This window comes from Astyanax mexicanus, chromosome 6 (genome assembly GCF_023375975.1).
Source record: "Astyanax mexicanus isolate ESR-SI-001 chromosome 6, AstMex3_surface, whole genome shotgun sequence".
Lineage (NCBI taxonomy): Eukaryota > Metazoa > Chordata > Actinopteri > Characiformes > Acestrorhamphidae > Astyanax > Astyanax mexicanus.
The window spans coordinates 43,562,091-43,585,561 of NC_064413.1; the positions used below are offsets into that span (position 1 = coordinate 43,562,091).

General features: G+C 37.3%; 1 protein-coding gene across 1 annotated transcript in view; it reads left to right on the top strand.

Moving 5' to 3' along the window:
• The window catches only part of si:dkey-225n22.4 (collagen alpha-1(XXI) chain), a 96,737-nt gene that overhangs the window by 5,207 nt on the left and 68,059 nt on the right, over positions 1–23,471 (top strand). Inside the window, exons 2-11 of the mRNA XM_049480563.1 lie at positions 5,716–5,836; positions 8,585–9,145; positions 13,292–13,457; positions 14,560–14,785; positions 20,171–20,344; positions 22,064–22,141; positions 22,750–22,761; positions 22,852–22,971; positions 23,155–23,199; positions 23,342–23,395. Of these exons, the coding sequence (XP_049336520.1) occupies positions 5,758–5,836; positions 8,585–9,145; positions 13,292–13,457; positions 14,560–14,785; positions 20,171–20,344; positions 22,064–22,141; positions 22,750–22,761; positions 22,852–22,971; positions 23,155–23,199; positions 23,342–23,395 (1,515 nt within the window). The 5' untranslated portion in view covers positions 5,716–5,757. The remainder of the gene's footprint in view (positions 1–5,715; positions 5,837–8,584; positions 9,146–13,291; positions 13,458–14,559; positions 14,786–20,170; positions 20,345–22,063; positions 22,142–22,749; positions 22,762–22,851; positions 22,972–23,154; positions 23,200–23,341; positions 23,396–23,471) is intronic.

Below are 23,471 nucleotides of genomic sequence, written 5' to 3' on the forward strand. Positions count from 1 at the left end.
TCTAGTTCTTGGCCATGGAGTGAATTGGTGAAAGGAGGGTTGCAAAAACTACAAACGGATGAGTGCAGGTTAGTTTGACTATGGATTAGAGTTTAGGAATCTGCCCTGAAGGAGAACAATGGGTTTGGTGGCTGTTGGGAAAATTAAACGAAACGAAACGAAAATAGAAGGAACGAGGGATGAAAAAGTGCCAAATGAATGAGTGTGTGTCAGTATGAATGTGGATTAGATATTGAGGGCCTGTGCCTGATGAGAACATGCAATTTGGTGGCTGTAAGACAGAGGGGCAATCAGAGTGAAAGGGGGTAACACAGGGTGGGGGAAAAAGACGAGACAAAAAATTATTTTGGGTCAAAATGACAGTGATTTTGTTCTTAGGGGCCTGCCCTAAAATAGTGTATCTGAAAAGGCTTGTATTAATAGAGCAGAAGGACAGTAGATGGGCATGCACTTTTGCACCCTATTCGTTTGTAACAGGAAAACGATTTTTGACATTTTAGTGAAGTTTGTATACAAAATAATGCATCTATTAAAAAAAAATTGTATAAAAGACAAATTCACAAAATCAAGCAGCTTTACAAGTTTCTTGACCGAGGCTCAAGCCTATCTACTGAGTTTCCCTCTGGCAGGTTATATACATCTACAGATGTGCAATCTAGATTATCTCATTGTGAAAATTGCATTAAAACAGTTATTTGATTAAATTAATTAATTTTAATTTGTTTGACCTCACATCACTTGTATCTATAATTAAATATCCTCATTCATTTTAAGGTGCGATGACTGAGATGCACATTGATCTGGCATGTATGTGATTGTAATAGCTTTAAAGGAAAAAAAAAAACATGTATCTCATTAATATCAAGGAAACGGCTCTCCACCGAAGCGACATCCTGTGAAAGGCTTTTTCTATAGAGAAACACATCTGGCGCAGGGGAAGTGTAAGCACTCCACGCATTGTGGCCAACCACAAGCCCTCTCTCAGTGGAGAAGCTCATCAGCAGGCATGGCCACTGGCACTGAGAGAAAGGGAGAAAGAAGAAAAGCGTGGCGCATGACAGAGCACCAGCCAAGCCCCACATGTGGACCAGCTGTAGACAAGTGTTTGTCATCCTGTTGCAATCAGATGAAAAAGGAGCAGATCAGTGTGCAGAGCGTGTTTGTTGTTTGGTGAAAGATACTGTTCCCAGCCTGCCTTATTTCACTCAGATGAGTGTGTTTATGCAATATTTCAGCCAAAATCACTGACAGGACTAACAAGTGAGGTCTAGGTAGCATGAACTCATTTGCATAACTGGCATTCACTATCTTCTCCTAGCCTACACCTGAACGCGTAAAAAAGGGTTTTATTAATCATTATGACTGAACACTAATTTTCTTTTGTTCTTATGCTGCTGTGGCACCAGTCCATAAACCTGATACCTCAGGTTGCCTTGGTTAGTTTGTGCTTTGTATTTATTGTGCTGTATAGATGTAGTCCTGTGTGTTTAACATTGTACTAAAGTATTGTTTCTTGTAGTGAAACAGTGGGCCTCAAAAACCCCTATATTGTAGCTGTCATGCTCGTTTTTCACTTTTTTACATAGTATGACTCTGGCACATTTTCTTTATATTGTGTCAAAATCTATTGACAATTGGACCAACAAAAATGGTCCAATATGTCTTGAAATTAGAGGTGTGTCATATCGTATCGTATGCAATAATATCTCCAACATTTTTAAGTATCGTAAAAGATATTGTGCTCTGAAATATCGTGCCATATCACCAACCCCTAATTATCACATCATGGAATAACTTTTTTGTTGTTTTTAGCAAAAGAAAAATTCACTGTTCTCATTTCCAATTATATATCTACTAGAGACAGATTACATCGGTCCATTAATATTTATTTTACTTCAGTCCTGGATATTTGGAGTGCTTATTAATATCATGACATTCTGGATCATTGACATTTGTTACATATCTGATAAAATTCTTGTATTTTTTAAATATTTTAGTTAGGGGGGTGCCATATCATATACAATAATATAATTGCAGTTGTGTATTCTTGAAATGATTTTGAATTCAGTGTTTTGTCATGTCGGCAAGAGTATCGTTATCACGAAAATATAATGAAATATCCGATTATTATTTTAGGTCCATATCGCCCACCACTATTTGAATACTGCCAGCTGTTGCTGGTTGCTGGTGTTTGATGGTCTTTGACTACCAGCATAGCGTACGTTGCATTAGATTTTAGTCATGCTTGGTGTCCAGCTTGGTGTTTCTGGTCATGCTTGTTGACCAGGATCTTTGTCATGTTTGGTTATACCGGAGGTCTAGCATGGTGATGTTATTTATGCTTGTAGACTTAAACTTTTCAAGTAAGTGGAACAAAATATTGTACTATATTGCATTGTATTTGTTTGGCCATAAATAATTATATCACTCACCAAGTGCTCTTACTTTACTCTACTTTACTTTAGGTTGTTTTATTTACAGTAATTAAGAACCGAATTGGAAACAGAAGTAAATGAAAAATGGCTTTTTTCCCCAGAGTGTTCATGTTTTACCTACCAAAATCACATGAACAGAAATAAAGCCCAACTGACAGGCTTTAAATGTTCGAGATTCCAGGTTGGGCTTGAAGGCAGCATTAGTGTCAGTGGATACTTCTGAATCTAAGTGTATATTAGAGAGCTGTAGCAGTGTGCCTTGGCTAATAACTCTTTATAATATCGTACCAAATGTACTGTAAGTAAAGCTTTCAGTGACTTTGCATGCCAACTAATGTCACACATATCAGGGAAATCCTTCTCCTAACAATGACATTTTATGCCATGCTATTGTAATCAGTTATGGTTTTCATATGAGGTTTTGCTTTTGCTTTTTTTGGCTTTTGAAGCAGGATGTGAATGCTACTGTGCACGTCTGTACTGCATGAGTGAGAATGAGAAAGAAGGCATAACAGGCAGGATGTGAGCTGGACCCTAAACAGGGGGCTTTTGAAGCGCATGCTCAGAGCTACCTTAAAACAAGGTTAAAAAATACATGACACCACCGAGTTATCGTTCTCTACCAGCTCCTGTCGAGTTCAGGTCTGAGGCCATGCTTGAAAAGGTCAGGCTGTCTTTAAGCTTGCTCATGTTTTTTTTTTGTTGGTGCTGGAGCAGAGTTGTGAGGTACTTTTTAAAGGTGGCTACGTTAGCATGGTGTCAGTCTGTTTGGAGCCATATAGGAGAACCTATATATACCAATAGGATCTCTTGTCTCCTTAGGAATGCCCAGAATGTCTTTTCAGAACATGTGGTTTGTGTCTATAATGTGTAATTATTTCTTTATAAAACCAAAAAAGAGGGATGTGGTTGAAAGTATGGTCTTAAGAACTGGTTTCTTGATTTAAAGTTAGTTGATTGTGTTCAAAAAGGTCATGAGAAACCAAGAGAACATGCTTATAACTGTATAAGTGCAATAAAAGGTATTTGATCAATAATCCCGAGTATTTGGTTGACCTGGGTGCTGGCATTTGTTATCACTTTTTAATTGAAATCAATAGTATACTGACACGCTATGTCAAGCCACGGGGTAGCAATATGTAAACCGTTCATGAAGTGCGGGCTGAATAATATAATAATAACCTGTATAAATTGTAGGGTGTTGTCTTGGGATTGAGGATTAACACTGGCCGCAGTGCTCATGGCAAGGCGACTTGAATTATCAGAGGGTGAATTAGGTACTGGTAGTGCTAGATGGATGGGATGTTCCATTGTTCCATGTTTCAAAGTTGTGTTGGCGTTTAACATTCCTTGACCTACAGTGTAATGTATGTACCGGAAATACGTCATAGAAGGCATTACCACTCACAGTGGACAGTGCAGTGAATGGTAATAATCATGACAGGAATCTTCTGGTTAGAACTGTTTGTGCTAAAAGAAATTGCGTCCACATTTAGTGCAAGAGGACCTACATGCAAATGCTTCCATGGAAGTGCTAGTCCTGTCCCATGACTTTTGGCATGCCATTGTATATTGAAATCTATTCTTCTCAGAGTTATTTGAGCGTTGTGTATGAGAAACCCTTTCTGTTGAATGAATAAAAAATATATATATATTAGTTACATTATATTCAAATTCTTCCATGGAACATGGCAAAAGTCATGGGACATGATGCTAGTTTTTTTTATTTTTATAAAGCAATATACAGGTTCTTTACATTCACACATCTCTTACACAGATAAGGCTCTTTATGTTTTTTTTTTTTTTGTTTGTTTTTGTAATACAATTTAATGAAGCACCTTCCATTTTAAGAGTTTAGCCACTGTTTTAAGAAACTTGAAAGCTGACGAATTTGACCTAAAACAACCTAATAGAAAAAAGTCTAACCTTTCATCTCCATGTACAAATGCTGCCCCATGCCACTCTAGATTGTAGCTCTACGCACTGCTCTGCAAATCGCTGCCATATGTCATGTTTATTTTCATGTTGTGCTCACCAGCTTTCTACTTACATTGTTATTTTCCTTGGCTGCAGCCTGTGGTCTGCATGGCAGCCCATAGACTTCACTGAAGCAGAGCGAGAAAACAAGACCACACGGCCTTATGGTACCCAAGAAAACGTCCCTCTTCCCAAGAGCTTTTTTACAAGGTAGAATAAAAATTGTCTCGTTCAACAAACTGCAAGAGGCCCGTTTTTTTTTTTCTTTTTTTTCTTTTTTTTTCAACACGAGGGGCGTTAACACAAAATATCCTAACACATGCTATTTTATTTATATCATCCATATATATAAATTATTTGGGGTGAGTCTGGTTGCCTTGACGCACACGTTGCAGAACAAAACAAAAATATAAATTGGGGCGCAGACTGTGCCCATGCATTACAATGAGAAAAAGACATCAGAACTACATCCAGTATGGTTGAAGTAGCAAACACTGTAGTGCAGTGCAGTGTTAGCCTGCCTGATTTATATGTGGTATCTATATTATATTACATCACATTACATTACGTTACATTACGTTACATTACATTTGGCAGACGCTGTTGTCCATAGCGACTTACAATAGTCAAGTACAAAAGTAATAGAAGTTTAAAGGTAAAAACATCTTGATATAGGGCTTAAAGGAGGTCGAAGGGAAATAAAGGGATAGAGGAGTGACGGAAGGGAAGAAGGAAATGAGGTTAGAAGTAGTTAGTGTGTTAGAGGTGTTAGGAGAGTAAGTGCTCTAGCCCTGAGTTGTCCATTACTAGCCCTAAGGCCTGAAATGCAGTAAAACTAATACTCAGTAATACTCAAAAAAAATTAGAAGAGCATGTCATCTGCTGATGTTTGTCCACTGTGTTATATCAAGTCCAAAGTCAGTGGTTAAAATCCTACAGCACTGCTGACAACTTTTCTAGAGATGCGGATTTCATTTTCCAGCAGGACTTGCCGCACTACCCACACTGCTAAAAGTACCAGTTGTTCTTATACAATATTCTAATTTTCTAATTTGCTTATAATGGATCACTTTGTGTGTAATATATCTATATAAAATGAATTTTACATTCAACTGAATTACTGAACTTTTTAATGATATTATTATTTTATTTATTTATCTAAACTAGAATATGTACATTAAAAAAAAATGTTTAATCACTAAGTTGTGAATCATGTATGTTGTAAACAAATATAACTAAAAACCTATCGACTAATAAAATAGTGTGATTTCATGTTTTAATGTTTTTTGATTATTTTATTTAGCAGGAACCTACACACTGCACATCGTTATAAGGAATCTTAAAGATGGTGATACTGAAGTCACTGACGTTGCTCCTGCTCCTCGCCTTCAAACAGTCAGTAGAAGAAGAGGATATTCGAGCAGGTAAGCACACACTGTTTGCCTGTGTGACACTGTGCAACTCGGCAGGCACACTGCTGGAAATGCAAGTTATTTGAAGCATTTAAAGGAACATGTGTTTGTAGCCTTCGCTGCACCAGACAAAAGAGTAGAACACAGTTCTGCTCCCATATTTTTCTCTTTGAACAGTTTAAAAAGGTTAAGGTATTTATCAATATGGAGATAATTAAAAATTCTATATTAATTTTAAAAAAGGACCCTGATCAAATGACTCTAAAAAAAAAACCCAATGCTGACAATGCAAATGTAGATGCAAGACCATGCAAAAAAAAACTGAAGCACTTAACTTAGGATGGCTTAACTAGTATTAGAGGCAACTGGTAACTCATAGAAGAAAGAAACAACAGAAACAAATGGGAAAGCAGGTGTAACAACTAATGACAAGACTGGGGACCAAGATGGGGACATGAGATGAGACAAAGAACCAAAATATTCTCAGTAACAAGAGCACATGGGATTATGATGACCATGTGTAGACGGTGGCAGGAACAGATAAAGGCAAAGACATACTTAAGAGTGGGACATTATAAAAAATGTGCTTTTAAACTCTATCTAGAATAATATCCAATAAAGACATGAAGTATGTTACTGTTTATGGCAAAACATGACTTTTGCTATGCTGCACTGACCTCTAGAATATATATGTGGAGCTAATTAGGTATCTTTAGATTATATTTGTAAATACAAAGTATGATACGAATAACACACGTAATAAATTTAATATTTAATAAAATATGTAATATTTATTATATTATATGTAATATATAATAAAAATGTACTAGAAATATGTCTATGAACTGTGACGTTTCTGAATATGCGAACAAATATCATGTCTTAAATAAACCATAAAATAAACCATTACGCTTTATTGCAGTTTCAGTGATAATATATACCTGTATGTTGTGAAGGTTCAATTTATGTTACCATAGAAACAAAACAATTCTGAATACATACAGTATTTATAGTACTACCAGTGTGTGTGTTTTTTTTTCCAGAGATCTATAGATAGCTGGATAAATAGACAGATGGTTTACCCTATGCTTCCCTTTCCTTTGCATCCACTCAGTGACTGTGAGAGAGTGACACACAGATTAAACAAACAAAAAAAGACAAAAAAAAAAAAAATAATTCTAAGGTGGTTGTAATGGTTGGGGTGGCAAAAACTGCCAGTTACCCTAGGCTGAAAAAATTGCACTACTAATTAGCTATCTAACACATATAGTTTAAATAACCAGCTTCAAGACAGAAAGACGAAGCAAAGCTGTCAACAGAAGCCTGTAACCCCAAATTAAAACTATTATTATTTAGATACACCCAAAGTTTGGCTTTTAGCATAGGTAGCTAACTCTCATGCTGTCCTTCTTCCTCACCCTCCTTTTTTTTTGCTTTCCGAAGCAGGCTGTTCGTAGTAGGCGGTCACTCACAAAACCTGGAGATATCAGGCAATAGCATTCACTGAGGGAGACACTGACCCCGCCCCCAAACTGTCAAAACCACCCCATCTATATTTGAACGAAAAAACTTCCCTCGAGCAAAAAGAGCAGCCACAGGCAATGTGCAAAGTGCACAAGGATGACTGTGAATTTGAGAGAAAAAAAACACTTAAACGGAAGAAAAATGAAGCTTGAGAGCGATATTTTCTTTCTTCAGCGCGCACACAATTTCTTTTTTTTGTGCTTGTGAGTTTCACAGTTGTGCTCGCCAAAAGGTAATTTACACATGCAAAATGTTAAAACTTGCAGGTTAATTTTTGTTTAACCTAGTGTTTTTTCACTGGCAGAAGGAAATTTACAAACACAAAATGTTAAAAATTGAAGGTAATTTTTGAACCACCAGATGGAAATTTACATGTACAAAATGTGAAAACTCGCAGGTTAATTTTTTTAACCTGGTGATTTTGTGCCACCAGAAGGAAATTTGCACATGCATAATGTTAAAACTCGCAGATAATTTTTTGAACCTGGTGTTTTTATACCACCAAAAGGAAATTTACACACACACACAAAATGTTAAAACTCGCAGGTTGAATAATTTTTTAACCTGTTGTTTTTGAACCGCCAGAAGTTAATTTACACAAACAAAATGTTCAAACTTGCAGTTAATTTTTTTAACCTGGTGATTTTACACCACCAGAAGGAAATTTACATGTACAAAATGTGAAAACTCCCAGGTACATTTTTTTTAAGATGGTGTTTTTACACCAGAAAGAAAATTACCAACGCAAATGTAAAAAAAACCTCACAGGTTAATTTTTTTTTTTAAGCTGGTATTTTTGAACCGCTAGAAGGAAATTTACATGCCAAATGTGAAAACTTGCAAGTTATTTTTTCATTTGATGAGTTTGCGCCCCTGACTTTTGATATTTATGAGGCACCGTAGTTTTTTTTTAAACCTAAAAAAAAAAAAAATAATCTTTACAACAAACATTACAACAGTCTGTGACTGTTCCCTGTATATCCCCTCCCTCTGCCATTTTTATGATCGTGTGATTAAATGTTGAAATGCAGGTGAAGCATAGCTTGCTACTGGCTAATTGTGTCTAGGGGATGCTAATTATCACACATTTTATTATATTTAGTGCACCATACTGCTATCCTATGACTTTTGCTGTGTCACTTTATTATAGAAAAAATGCTGAAATTAAAAATAATAATAATCATATATGCACATATATTTCACAAACCTCTTTCTTGTTTTTCTCCTCATCTCCAGGCTGCAGCACGGCCGTAAATGATCTTGTGTACATTGTGGACGGCTCTTGGAGTGTGGGTGAAGAAGACTTTGAGACCGCTAAGCGCTGGCTGGTCAATGTCACCAGTGGCTTCGACGTGAGTTCACTCTACTCTCAGGTGGCCGTGGTGCAGTACAGTGACTCTCTTCGTCTGGAGATCTCATTGGGCGAGCACCAGAGTGCCCGAGAGCTGATCAGGGCTATCTGGGAGATCAAGTACCTCGGTGGTAACACACAGACAGGCCGTGCCATCAAGTTTGCGGTGGACCACGTCTTCTCGTCCTCCCAGCGCGGCGACACTGTAAAGAATCGCATTGCTGTGGTGGTGACGGATGGGAAGTCTCAGGATGATGTGGTGGATGCCAGCGAGGAGGCTCGAGCTCAGGGGATCATCGTGTTCGCAGTGGGAGTGGGCTCAGAGATCACAAGCTCAGAGCTGAAGGCCATCGCTAACAAACCGTCCAGCGACTATGTGCTGTACGCCGCCAACTACACCACCATCGATCGGATTCGTGACTCAATGGAGCAGAAGCTTTGTGAAGGTCAGAGATCTCTGAGAAGAGAGAAACTCAGTGACAGCCTTTATAGGGCTTATAAAGAGGTGTCAGTGTGGATTTTCAGTAAAGCAGTGTTCCTGGAGTTTCCTATCCTGCATATTTTGGTGTTCTTACAGCACAAACACACAACTAATAAGTATGTCTGCCAATTGACAAGCCTTTATAAATTTAAATGGATGTAATAGTGAGGGAAAAGCTCAACAATCTGCAAGACATGGATACTCCAGGAACACAGATAGTAACTGCTGTAGTAAAAAGCTGCTGAATATTAAATACTGACAAAAGTATCAAAAAATGTACAAATACATTATTGGAAACTTTATTAGATACATCCACCTCATTCAGTACCTTTACATCTCTCCAGAATTGCCCACTGCTAGCACCACCAAATAATATTTAGTCAGCAGTGGTCCTCTGGTGGTCTTCTTTCTTTGATCAATTAGTTAGGGCTTAATATTAATGCAATGTGCCTTTTATGTCCAGAGTATAGTTGTTTAAACTTCAAACAGACACTATGCAACAACAACATTTGAAGATTTATTTCCCTTTTATTTAAAGTACTTTTTGTACATTTTATACAGTTTTCTTTATTTCTTTATGTTTTCTTCATGTTTCCTGGTTGAGTTGATAATTATTTTACAATGTTTTTTTCTTAAAGTTTTCAAGTTTTTTTTAAGTAATTTAACCATTTTAGTTGTTCAATTAGCTATTTTCATAAACATAGTAATAACCTATTTAAATATGTTTTTATAAATTTATTTCAGATTTATTTATTTATTTTCTCCATTTATTTCCTAATTTAGCTAGGCCAATTTTCCTTCCCACTCAGCTGCTACTCAGCTATATATCCACCATGACAGGTGAGGCCACAACACAAGGAGGGTGAAGATTAGCACATGCCTCCTCCGACACATGTGAAGTCAGCCACTGCCTCTTTTCCAACTGCTGCTGATGCAGCATTATCGAGCAGCTCTGAGGAAAGCACAGTGACTCGGTTCTGATACATCAGCTCACAGGCGCCTTGTGCTGATCGACATCACCCTTTGGAGTGATGTGGGGAAACGGCGCCATCTACCCACTCAGAGAGCGCAAGGCCAATTGTGCTCTCTCAGGGCTCCGATAGCTGATGGCAAGCTGCATGACTGGGATTTGAACCAGAAATCTCCCAATCATAGTGGCAGTGCTTTAGACTGCTGGACCATTCGACACCCCTAATAATATTTTTTTATGTTTCTAATATTGTCTCCATACATATCGTAGATAAGGCTTAAACTGTCCTCCCTCTTTTGGTAAGATATCAAGGTAGTTAAAATAATAATTTGTATTTTTTTGGAAATAATGAAGGTCACTATAACCAATTCATCATGTTTGCAACTCTAGGTCATACATTTTCAGTATTCTGATAATTACTCTTAGATAAATGGTCGCCAACCCTGCTCTCAGAGATCTATCTTCCTGAGGACTTTGTCTTCAATCCTAATCAGGCACAAATTATCTATCTACTGCCTTCAGAAATGACTGGCAGAAGAGGTTTTAGATTTTCCTGGGAGGTAAAATCTGCAGGAAGGTACAATAAATCTCCAGTAAGAGGGCTGGTGGTGCATGGCAACAGTAGTAGTCAGTAACTGTCCACTAAAATGTTCACCTATATGACAGATGCACTCAAACAGAGATTAGTGTACCCAGAGTACCCAATAATAATGTGCATGTGAAAGTGTGTGGAGAGAGAAAGGTGTCTGTAGGAAGATATTGGTGAATGATGCACACAGTTAGCGGCTGCACTGGTGATCAGAGTGATCAGGACAGTGTAATAGATGACAGAATGCTTTATCTGTTAAAGGAATGCTCCTTTAAAGTAGATACTGATATACAGGCAGCCTGGCCAGAGACCATTTCAGGATTCATGTGTCCCACCCATAGTTCTACTGGTGCAATTTTTGACACAACCCAAATAAGCCCAAACTGATGATTTGGATAAAGAATGTTACAAAGCAACCAGTATAATTTTATTATCTGATCCTACAACTTATCCTATACTAACCCTAACCATAGCCCTAAACTTAACCATAGAAAATGTGAATTTATCCTAATTTCATCAGGAGTTTTTAATCCAGTAATTTCAATTTTTTTAACCAGAGGTGGAAAGTAACTAAATACATTTACTCACATTACTGTAATTGAGTAGGTTTTATGAGTAATTTGTCATTTTTAAAGTAGTTTTTAAAAGAGGTAATTTTACTTTTACTCAAGTACATTTTGACACAAGTAATTTATTTCACTACATTGGAAAACTCCCCGTTACTGAGTAAAAAATAAAATGCTGGGGGAAAAAAACGAATTATCTGTATTTAAAAAAAAAAAAAAAAGTTTTGTTCTCCATGGCAGCGCAGCTGAACTTTTTGAACTTGTGTAGCCTGTGGTCTGTGTGTGCTGCTCGGGGAAACCGAGCTAATTGAATGTTCAAAAAAAACAACAACATGTAAATAGCAGTTAAAGCAAAGAAAAAGTGAACTGTAGAACTATAAAAATACAGTTTTTAGTTACCTATATGACCATAACTTTTAACAGTAAAGAAAAAAAATGGATCATAGAAAACAATGCCACTTGTTCTTGAAAATGTTTTATGGGGTGGTCTGAACAAATACTGCCTGAAACATCCAAATGATTTAATTTAATAATTATTTAATTTATGATTTGTACTTTTTTAAATTAAATAAAAAAGGAACTATGTAACTTTTACTCAAATTACATTTTAAATTGAGTACTTTATTACTTTTACTCAAGTTAATTTTTAGATGGGTACTTTTACTTTTACTTAAGTAGAATTTTAGCAAATTAAAGGTAATTTTACTTAATTACAATTTTTCAGTACTTTTTCCACCTCTGGCTATAGCTACCTCTCAAAGCCTAGGCTGCAGTCAGGGTAGGGTCCTATAGCCTTCTCTGAAGCCTACAGATCACACATAAGAAACAGGGCTAGGTGGTCTGATGACCAGAAAGATCTTGCAGTTGATGCAGCGTAAAACGCAAATGTTTTTTTTTTTTACTTTTTCACATTCACAAATTGTAATTATACAAACTAACTTTTTAAAACAAACTCCAGTTTTTCGTCACTTTCAGTTTAGCCCAATTTTTGTTGTTTTTTTTTCATCACATTGTATGTGCATAGAGAAGTGTGGGTAACTGGGAGCTGTGAACAATACATCTGGTCCATCCTTGAAATTGCTTTTGCTTCTTAACTGTATCTACCTCCGCTGCAGCCTAGGCTTTGGAGTGCAGCTAATGCTATGGCAACAATGTTTTCTCAATTCTTCTTCTAGTAATTCTTCTTCTAGTACATGGCAGACAGGTTGTGTGTATTTGGCAAAACAGCACCAGCAGTGGTTTGTAGATTCTTGTGAATCGCAATATATGTCCCAAGTATCTTATTTTACAAACAGTATTAATTACTTGGAGTACAGTTTAGTCATGTATGTACACATTTCACAATCTTTCTATAAGAACTGGAATTCCAAAAACAAATCAGACTAAATATTTACATTTAAATGTCCCTTCGATACGTCAGCTCACAGATGCCTTGTGCTGATCGACACCACCCTAGGAGTGATGAGAGTAAACAGCACCATCTAGCCACCCAGAGAGAGCAAGGCCAATTGTGCTTTCTCGGGGCTCCGGCAGCTGATAGCAAGCTAAAGCAGTGCTTTAGACCGCTAGAATCCCATTAATATTTTTTTATATTTCTAATATTGTCTCCATACATAATGTAGGTGAGGCTTAGGCTTCATGCATGAGTTTGTTTGGATCTAGAGATGATGTCTCAAAGAACAAAGCCAAATTGTATTTTTTTTATTGATTAGAGATGATCCTGAATGTTAAGGGGGAACAGACGTATTAAAATGTTTAGTCCTATGTGCTGAATAATAAGTGTAGGAGACCTACTAGAAGTTGTTGATTCCTTCTGTTTTATAAAAAAATCTGAATTTTAATGACTTTCTACTATAAAAGAGCTGTCAGAGTGACAATTTTAGCTTGCCTTGAAAGCTCTCTGGTTTGAAATATTGTATGAAGACTTGTGGGTTGGTGCTACACAGTAGGAGGCTTCCAAACACACTTCTCTTTGCCCTCTTGCAGAGTCTGTTTGTCCCACGCGGATCCCTGTAGCCTCTAGGGATGAGAAGGGCTTTGAGCTGATACTGGGGATGATGATCCACGAAAAGGCCAAGAAGATCCACGGCTCCCTGGGGTCTGAGACAGCCTACCTCCTGGACAAAGGTGTGGATATTACTGAGCAGACAAGGTAGGAAAAAGAAAAAAAAAAAAAAAAAAAATATATATATATATATATATATATATATATATATATATATATATATTTTAAATCCACTCAAGGAATTCCCAGGACAGTTACTAGAGAGTGCTGAAATGTCAATCTCCTAGGGTGAAGGCTGGCACATGCCTGCACATAAAACCTACCATCTTTCAAACTTTTGGAAGAAGCTTTGCTGAGTCCCTTAGTATGCTTGGCCATGTAACCAAACAGATCAAACAGATGTCTGACTGGCTGATGAGCAACGCAGATAAAGTTAGTGCTGTCCTTCGCTGTGAATAAAAATGGGGCTTTCTGTTTTTTAAATAAACTGAAATTCTAGCAGCGTGGTACACTCTGGTACTGATTAAAGGTGTTCACAATTTTAAAGGGAATGATTGGCAGAAGGTTTTCCAGTCAGTTTTGTTAAAGAAACAACTGTAAGTTATATATTTTTTAAATATTTACAGCAGTCAGTTACAAGGTCTGGCAAGCCTAAAATATATACAATAAATTATACAAGTATTTATGCCAGTCTACAAAGCTGGCAGGAACCCAGTATATGTTTTAGTTTGACTCTACTAGATGAACTCCATTAAAAAAATGCCACATGTCATTCCTGTCCAGTGACAGGAACTAGAATTGTAAAAACTGCATTGAATTGTGGGATATCTGTGTGGGGCCTCTTGTATTGAATGCCGATGTGATTTCAGCTTTCAGTTGCTTGTCTGTTCTAGCCAGATGCCTTCAGGCACAATCATTACCATCCACTGTGCTGTCCACTGTGGATGGTAATGCCTTCTATGATATATTCCTGACACACACACAACACTGGGTCACCTGTATGATACTTTTAGACCTTACTTAGGGTGTTGTCACACTAGGCACAGTTTGGATGCATCATGCTGGAGAAAGGTTCAGCACCCCCACCATGTAAAGCACCCTCTCTCGGGAGCACATACACACCGCCTGTCACATTCTCACTTATTCTGTTATATTCATAAGCTAAAAGATTTTAACATTTTGATACATTTTAAGGCTCCATCAAGCCTGCACATTTTAAACATGTCATTATTATTGTTTTTTTTACTAGGGATATCTTCCCAGAAGGTCTTCCTCCATCCTATGTGTTTGTGGCCACTATCCGGCTGAGGGGGGCTGCAATCACGGAGAAGTTTGACCTTTGGAGAGTGCTCTCTAAAGACAGAGAAACACAAGTGGCTGTGATGCTACATGGGAAAGCCAAGACGGTCACTTTCACTACCACAGACACAAGAAGTCTGGAACAAAGAGCTACTTTCAAGGCACAGGATATTCAGGTGTGTATAAAACGTTTAATGAAGTAATAAAATACATGATGTACTTTAGGGGTGTCACGATTCTCTAAATCCTCGATTCGATTTTATTTCTGATTTTAGGGTCACGATTCGATTCGATTCTCGATTCTCGATTTTCTTTTTTCCTTTTTTTTTATAGCAGAGAGGCCTATGCCTCAGTTGTAGATTAGTTTTGGTCATTCATTGGTTTGATTCATCAAATTTACAATATCTTATTTCAAAAGGTGGGCTTGATATAAGTGATGCAAAGTGATACAAGTGATCTGTAATACACCACATTAGGCACTATGTGTATTTTTGACTTCGAGACTCGAGACCATGACATAATTTCGATTCGATTTTCTCATATTCCTTATGTAAACAAACAACCTGTAACCATGGTGACCTAACATTATGTAACTTACTTCTTAGAAAAAAGGGGTTCTACAATCAGATCCATATGTAGTCCCTTTGCAGCAACAACTGATTATGAATTGAATACAGCAACAAACTGTGTGAGCGCCACTTTAAATTGAAACTTTAGCAATAATTAAGTAGACTTATGCATCAGAAAGCCAGAAAAGAAAGAAGAGAAAAGAAGATTTCCATTTTACATAGAGCCCCAAAATCTGTAGGTATTTTAGCATGGACACAAATTATGTATTTTTTATAAGCTATGACTAGATAAATATTTAAGCCCTGATTAAGTTTTAGTTCTATTAATCGCAAGGGACCATTTAAATGCCATAGCCTTTTCCTTGCAACATACCCTATGCCGTAGAATAAATTTTATTGTTTCAGTGGCCATATGGACCATATCATTCAGTTATATATATATATTTTTGCTTTTATTGCAAGAATTTTTGTAAAAGAAATAGGCTAAAAAAAACAGCTATTAACTTTAGCTTAAAGCTCACCTTCCGCGAAAATCCGATTTTTCTTGTTTTTTGTGGAATACAGTAGGTCTCTCCGAGTTGAATGTGTACACCTGCACATTAAACTGTTTTGCAGCCCCCATTGTCTGCAGGAGCTAAGCAAAGAAATCCCCCCTCCCCCCCTCCGAAAAACGGGTGAATTTTGAATTATCTTTCTGCCTACGTAGGCAGAAACTCACAGACCAGCCCACCTTGGCTCGAGAAACTCCCAGAGGCGGAGCTGAAGCGACGCAACATCACCGCTCATCAGTTAGGAGGTGGGAGGCAGTGAGCGGCAGAGCGGCGGAAGGGCGTCGCAGTGCTCCTAGCCAATCAGAGGAGAGATATTTGCATGCTGTTTGCATGTATGAATATTCATGAGCAAAGCTGGAATCCGGTCATTTTGGACACACCCCTAAAACAGTCCATTAAAAAAGAGCTATACAGAGACACCTGAGCACTTTTTTTTTACAAAAACGGCTCACATGTCATTCATTCATACTAGAGACCACAACTAGACATTTTAAAATGAAAGAAAAAACGACGGAAGGTGAGCTTTAAGCTGCTGAGATTTAGCCACAATTGTATGCCAAGAATATCAACACAGTGGCACTGAACCCCTACTGCCAGTCAGTGTTGTGGCAGAGTAATTGCAGAGCAACACAAATGGACCGAAGCACAAAAACAAACACTCACAATGGTGTAGGTTCCACTTGCACAGGCTACATCGTAAAATCTAAAATAATTTGACAAATAAGCTTAAATCAGATTTATTGCAGAAATTACTAAAATATGTTTAGCAATCATTTGTTTTAATGTTTCTCACATTTATATTTTGACAGCAGAGGCCACTGTTCCATATATATAGCGCAATATATTTAAAGAATATTTAAAGCTCATGTAAGCCATAGGCTGGTTGTTTGAAAAAACATTTCACTATTAAACATGCAGTGTGTACCGGCTAAAAAGGGCCTCCTTTCATTCTTTAAATAACACATTGCATTGGAATTGAGAGTGGAAAACTGGCATTAGGTGAATGTCTGCCATTTGTCCATGTTTTCATGTGAGTTTTCCAGTTTGTCCTATGGCACTTTTTTCCACTACATTCTTAAAAACATTTTTGTATTAGAGAAGTGCTAAAAAACATTCAATAGGTAAAAAAGGTTCTTTACTCTTACACACAACTACACATATATTACATATATTACTCTTCATTCACCAAACTCTTTCTGGTAACACTTTAAAATAAGACTAACTCTATAAAGGCTTTATGAAGGGTTATAAAGGAGTTTATTAATGGTTATTAATTAGGTTGCAAATATTTTAAACCCTATGAAAAAGCAGTTAATATATAACATTAATAGAAATGGCAACAGTGAGCTAAAAAATTGGCAAAGTAGTGATTCCACACTCGTTTATACTGTCAAACCTCTGATCTTTCTAGATACTGATCTTACTTTGTGTTTTCCATCAATCAGCATTAAACCTATTTATATTTATATATTATATATATATTTATATTTGTAAGTATGTTTGAACTGCTTATCAATTGTTTTAAGGCATTTACAACCTAAACAAATAATAAATAATCTTATTTACAAACCATTTATAAATCCTTTATAAAGGTAGTCTTATTTTAAAGTGGTACCCTCTTTCTTATCTTCCATATTAATTTTATTTATTTAAAAATGTTTCTTGATTACGTTAATCTTGATTATGTAGTCCTCTAGATGATGTTCAGAATTTATCTTCTTAAAGCAGTGTGTTTGTAACATGTTTGGATGTGTGATTGATGGATGAGTATGTCCAAAAGTCACGCAGAGGCAGAGTTTCCACTTCCCTTCTTCACAGTGTACAAAAAAAGAAAGCTTGTTTTGGAAAAGGGAGTAATTCTGCCAGTTTCCTTGTTGGCACTACAAGCTCCTCTGGCTTCTTCACTATGCATTTGGGAAACATGGTGCATCAAACGTTCCTGCTTGGATGTTTAAGAAGCTCCGTCCAACACTTCCAACAGAGATGTCAGTGTTCCTCTGAAGTTCACTTGCATGCATTCATTTGTATAATTTGTGGTACTGTTTGTTTATTTTTAAAGTGTCCCATTATGTTTAAAAGTCAATTTCAGACATGACGTCAATTAAAATGTTTTCTGAGTGCATTAAAACCTACTGTAATTAATGAATTTGGGCAAATAAAATATTATATAAAGAATAATTAGCACATACATTTTTAGTACATGAAAATAGGTCATAATTTTAAGAATAAATTTGTGTCAACAAATGCTGGAGTTCTTTGAAATGTTGGATGGATTGCATGTTGTATACAGTTCAGGGTTCATACTAGTATGAAAAACCTGGAAAAGCCATGGAATTTGAAAAATTGCCAGACCTGGATAAATTTTGGAAAAATAAAAAGTCATGGAAATTTGGTCCTTAAATTTTTGTGTTTGAGGGTATCTATTTTGAGCTAACTGACAAGTATTTCAGCTCAGTGATAATTCAGTAGTTTAAGTGGTTTACACAATGGAGCTCTCAGGATCTGACACGTTTTTAAAAATGTATTAAAAACTGCGTGTCACCTAATTTTAGGCCTATTATAATACATTTTGATTATAGTTTTGGTTGATTTTTGGTTTTATTGTCCATGGCTGCAATCAATTTGCCTTGAAGGCATTTAAAACTCATGAAAAAATAATGGAAATGTATTGGTTAAAACGTGTATGAACCCTGACAGTTGTTATATCAGTGATCTTGTTTTTTCTTCTTTTCCCAATTTGTGTAATTCATATACATACAAATGTATGTGGAATTTGTTTTGACATAGATGAGGACTTAAAAGCTTTTGTCACAAAATCCTAGGGACATACTATTCATCCAAAGTTTTATCCTTCATTGCCTTTAAGGCAATTCTGACTCTACTGATTCTCTAAAGTCTCTGAACCTGTTTCTTTAGATAGAACCCCCTGTCTTAGGTTCACCTTGCTGGTGTCCAGTTAAACAGTATGGCTGGTTGATGTGTTAGCTATCATCAACCCTTCATCACTGGTCACTTTCTCACCACTAGAGTGGCTTGACTAGATATTACTTGAGAAATGATGATCATGGGAATGGTTAACCACCCGGGGGCTGACAAATATAAACATCAATACATAAATGCATTCACATAACTAATGTCATGGGACAGAAACTAGTATCAAGCTCCAAGACGTTTGCTATAAGAACTTTGCTCTGACCTGCAGGATATGTGTGTGGGTCCTCCTGCATTGAATATGGTTGTGATTTTGCCAGAGTTGCTTATCTATTGCTTGTCTCATGAACAATTCTAGCTAGATGCACCCAGTCATTATAATTACCACCCACATTGTACTGTGGACAATGAGTGGTAATGCCTTCTGTGATGTATTCAACTTCATAAATGGACTGTCTCGTCCATCTGGCTCCCACGTTTAGGCTTCGCTCAAACTCCGGTAATTCACTTCGGCTTGCCATGAGCACGCTGGCCAGTTTTTTTTTAATTTTTTTAAGCCTCACTCACAAGATAACACCTCACAACTTGAACAGGTGTGAGTGTACCCAAGCCATTCCCTGAGGAAAAAACTTTTTACTAGTTTCTTACTGCTATCTCATGACTTCTTGCATGTCCATATATATAGTACAGTAGTACAGTACTTCTCTTTTTCTATTTTTTTTCACGAATATTTTCATTGTAGATTCTCACTGAAGGCATCAAAACTATGAATGAACACATGTGGAGTTATGTACTTAACAAAAAAAGGGTGAAATTATATTTTAGTTTCTTCAAAATAGCCACCCTTTGCCCTGATTACTGCTTTGCACACTCTTGGCATCATTCTCTCAATGAGCTTTAAGAGGTGGTCACCTGAAATGGTTTTCCAACAGTCTTGAAGGAAGGAGTTCCCAGAGGTGTTTAGCACTTGTTTGCCCCTTTGCCTTCACTCTGTGGTCCAGCTCACCCCAAACCATCTGGATTGGGTTCAGGTCCGGTGGCTGTGGAGGCCAGGTCATTTTTTGTTAAATACATAAAACTCCACATGTGTTCATTCATAGTTTTGATGCCTTCAGTGAGAATCCACAATGTAAATAGTCATGAAAATAAAGAAAATAAAAGAAAATGCATTGTCCAAACTTTTGTTTGTGCCCAACCTTTTGGCCTGTATTGTATACAGTGGATCTGTGAAGTAGGCAGACCTCATTTAGTTTCAATAGAGTGGAAATAAAGGCTGAATTTTCTTAGTTTTCTACAATAAATTACATTTTTGTATCTATTTGAAGCTTAAATGACTTTCACATCCTTTTAAAGGACTTAATTAGTCCAGTTACAATTAGTTCTAGAACCATACACACTGTAGTTTTTAATCAGTGTAAGCTACCCACTATAGACCACACTGTACAGGCCACACTCCCAGGCTGACTCACTGTTGTGCTCTGGAGCCTGAATATGTTCCCTCTTATCACAGAGACTCTTTGACGGAGGCTGGCACCAACTGAAGATCCTGGTTCGGCCGAGGCGCGCCATCTGTTATGTGGACGACAAGGAAATCCAAGAGTTGGACCTGGAGCCAGTTGTGCCCATTTACATCAATGGGAAGACTCAGATTGCCAAACGCTATGTTTCTGAGGCCACGGTTCCTGTGAGTAGAGAGAACCAGAGCAGGCAGTAGTGACGTCTGCTAGAGTGTGATTCCAGAAATAGCATTATACACTGTGATTGCCCAGCGATGCCAGACAGACGGGGACTATGTAAATATACTCTACAGAAGGCCACAATAACTTTAAACAGCTGTATATATAAAACAATGCAGAGTTTATTGTTGGACTCAGCGTAGTAGGAAATGGGATTACAAAAAAAGTGTTTCATTGTACACAGATTTTCAGTGACCCATTTGAGCATGTGCATGTACAGGGGTTGGACAATGAAACTGAAACACATTGATTTTATTTTCTAGAACACAATAATTTCTGTTGAAATCAGGAGAGTTGAGGTGCACATTGAATTCTGCCGTGATTTGGGCAGCCGTGTTTTTTTTTTTCGGATACAATTCGGGTTAGCACCCAAACATCCCTTTCAGACAGCGTCCTCTTACAGCGTCCACAGTTAATCCTGTTGGATGTGGTTCATCCTTCTTGGTGGTATGTTGACATTACCCTGGATACCGTGGCTCTTGATGCATCACAAAGACTTGCTGTCTTGGTCACAGATGCGCCAGCAAGATGTGCACCAACAATTTGTCCTCTTTTGAAAGCTGGTACGTCACCCATAATGTTGTGTGCATTGCAATATTTTGAGCAAAACTGTGCTCTTACCCTGCTAATTGAACCTTCACACTCTGCTCTTACTGGTGCAATGTGCAGTTAATGAAGATTGGTCACCAGGCTGCTCCAATTTAACCATGAAACCTCCCACACTAAAATGACAGGTGTTTCAGTTTCATTGTCCAACCCCTGTATGTTTGTGTAAAACATATTTTAAAAGGGAGGTTTAAAACCTGGAGAGGCTCATTATACACACATGTGGAGTGTGGGCACATGCTTCCCAACATTCAAAATAATTATCTTCTAAGAATTAAAATGCACTGACCAGCTTTCTGTAGTCTTTTATGCTGTGAATCTCCTATTCTACCTTATCCTGGAGATGTTCTATTGATCTTAGGTCTGGAAAGTAAAGTCTTAGGTTGTCTGAGGTTTTTTTTTTTGGTGAGCCTGTGCCCACTACAGCTTCAACTTTATGTTCTTGGCAGACAGAGTGGAATCCCACTGGGATATCGGCTGTTGTAGGCCATCTGCTTCAAGATTAGACATGTTGTTCAGTATAAGATGCTGTTCTGTTCACCACATACAAATCATACAGAATTGATTTTCTAGTTACTTTAGCCTTAAATATTTTTTTTTTAAGCACCAAATAGTGCGGTCATTCTCCATTCACCTCTTATTAACAGGGTTTTTCCTATTCTATCGCACCATTTTAAGTAAACTGTAGAACATCATAACATGGTGTAGTGCATGAGAACTTTTTTTAATGTCTAGCTAACAGCTCTACTTTGTTCTCATCATTTTCTCATTAGAGTTGGGGTGTTCTGGTTTTGACTTTGACTGTGCTTTCATTTAAATAACAAGCTGATTGGCTCTTTTTATTGAAGGACGAAACTTTACATAATGCAGTTGAGCATTCACATTAATATTTAATCCAGTGACCTGTCTCCTCTTTGTGTGATAACTTTGTTTTCAGTTTTAGTATATTCTCCCCGGAATATCCAGCTCACGCCTGTGCCCTTGGCACTGCCCTTATCTACTCTGTGATTTGTGTGGAACATATTAATGTTGGTATAATTATCTTTTGTGTATTTTCACAGATCGAAATCCAGAAACTGAGACTCTATTGCGACCCGATGCAAAGCGAAAGAGAGACGGCATGTGAAATCTACTCAGTGGTAAGACTGGATGCTTTATTTGCGCAATCCTTAGTGTTTTATCTTAGTACTTGTACTGTATATTAGGGGTGGGCAATATTAAATCGTATAAAATATATCGTGACACAGAAATATCATGATATTAAAAATCCATATCGTGATAATAGGGATGGTTTGTCTTAAAAGTAGTCTATTATTTACTGTGTAGCTTTAGGTGTATTTATTGTATAATTGTTTTAGTTTGCAGTTAATATGCATGCACTAAATATTCTGCAATATTTTTTGCTGCATTATATTAATTTATGCTATATTATTTATTTTGCCACATTATGATTATTCTGTTATACTATTATACTATATTCCTGAAATTAACGAATTATTTCTGTTTCTGTTCCTATATCGCCAAGTATATCGTTATCGCAAAAATACCCTAAAATATCGTGATATTATTTTAGAGCCATATCGCCCACCCCTACTGTATATAATGCCATATCAGTGGCTTAAGAGTTAAAATTATTTGCATATGTGCATTCGATTCTTTGGCCACTCTTTGGTTAACTGTGTGCTTTCAACTGATGTAATTATTACATGTCTAACTCTACTGCTTTCTCTTTTTTCCTCTTGTACAGGATGATGAGAGGGTAAGTTGGGTTCCTGTTGGTATCTCCTGATGTTAGAGGTTTGGATGAGTGGATTTGAGAATGGCTGCAGTGTGTGTTTTTCTACTCAAGTGTCCTCTCGACCGGACGCCGCCCGAGGACACAGAGGAGGAGTGTGACTGTGGTGACGGAATTCCTGGACCACCCGGACCACCAGGACCAGCTGGCCCACCCGGACCTCCTGGGCTGAAGGTCAGTAGGCCTGGTCACTCTCTTGCACAATACATCTATATAAAGTCAAATTAATGCACTTTCATTTTATGTTGAAGTAGTGATTTGTAGTATTTTGGTTTATATGTATTTAGTAGTGTATTGATTAAACTGACATACATTGATAATAATTAATAATAATATTATAAAATAATCACTCTGCAGGGGGAGATAGGACAGGATGGACTCCCAGGCCCTGACGGTAAGCCTGTGAGTACTCTTTGATGCTTCCACTAACCCGTTTCAGACAGAACCACTTCCACCCTTATCTCACAAATACACTGTGGATTGGAGCTTCAGTATGAGTCATGCGGTTGTGATTACTTTTAAAAAAAAAATTGTTGTTTTGAAGGGCATGAAAGGTGAGCAAGGAGTGACGGGGGAGCCAGGTAAATCAGGGGAGAAGGTGAGATTTCTAGACCATGACTTTTTTTTACTTTTCTTTCTCTTGTTAATTTAAGATGTGTGGATGAGTGTGCTTC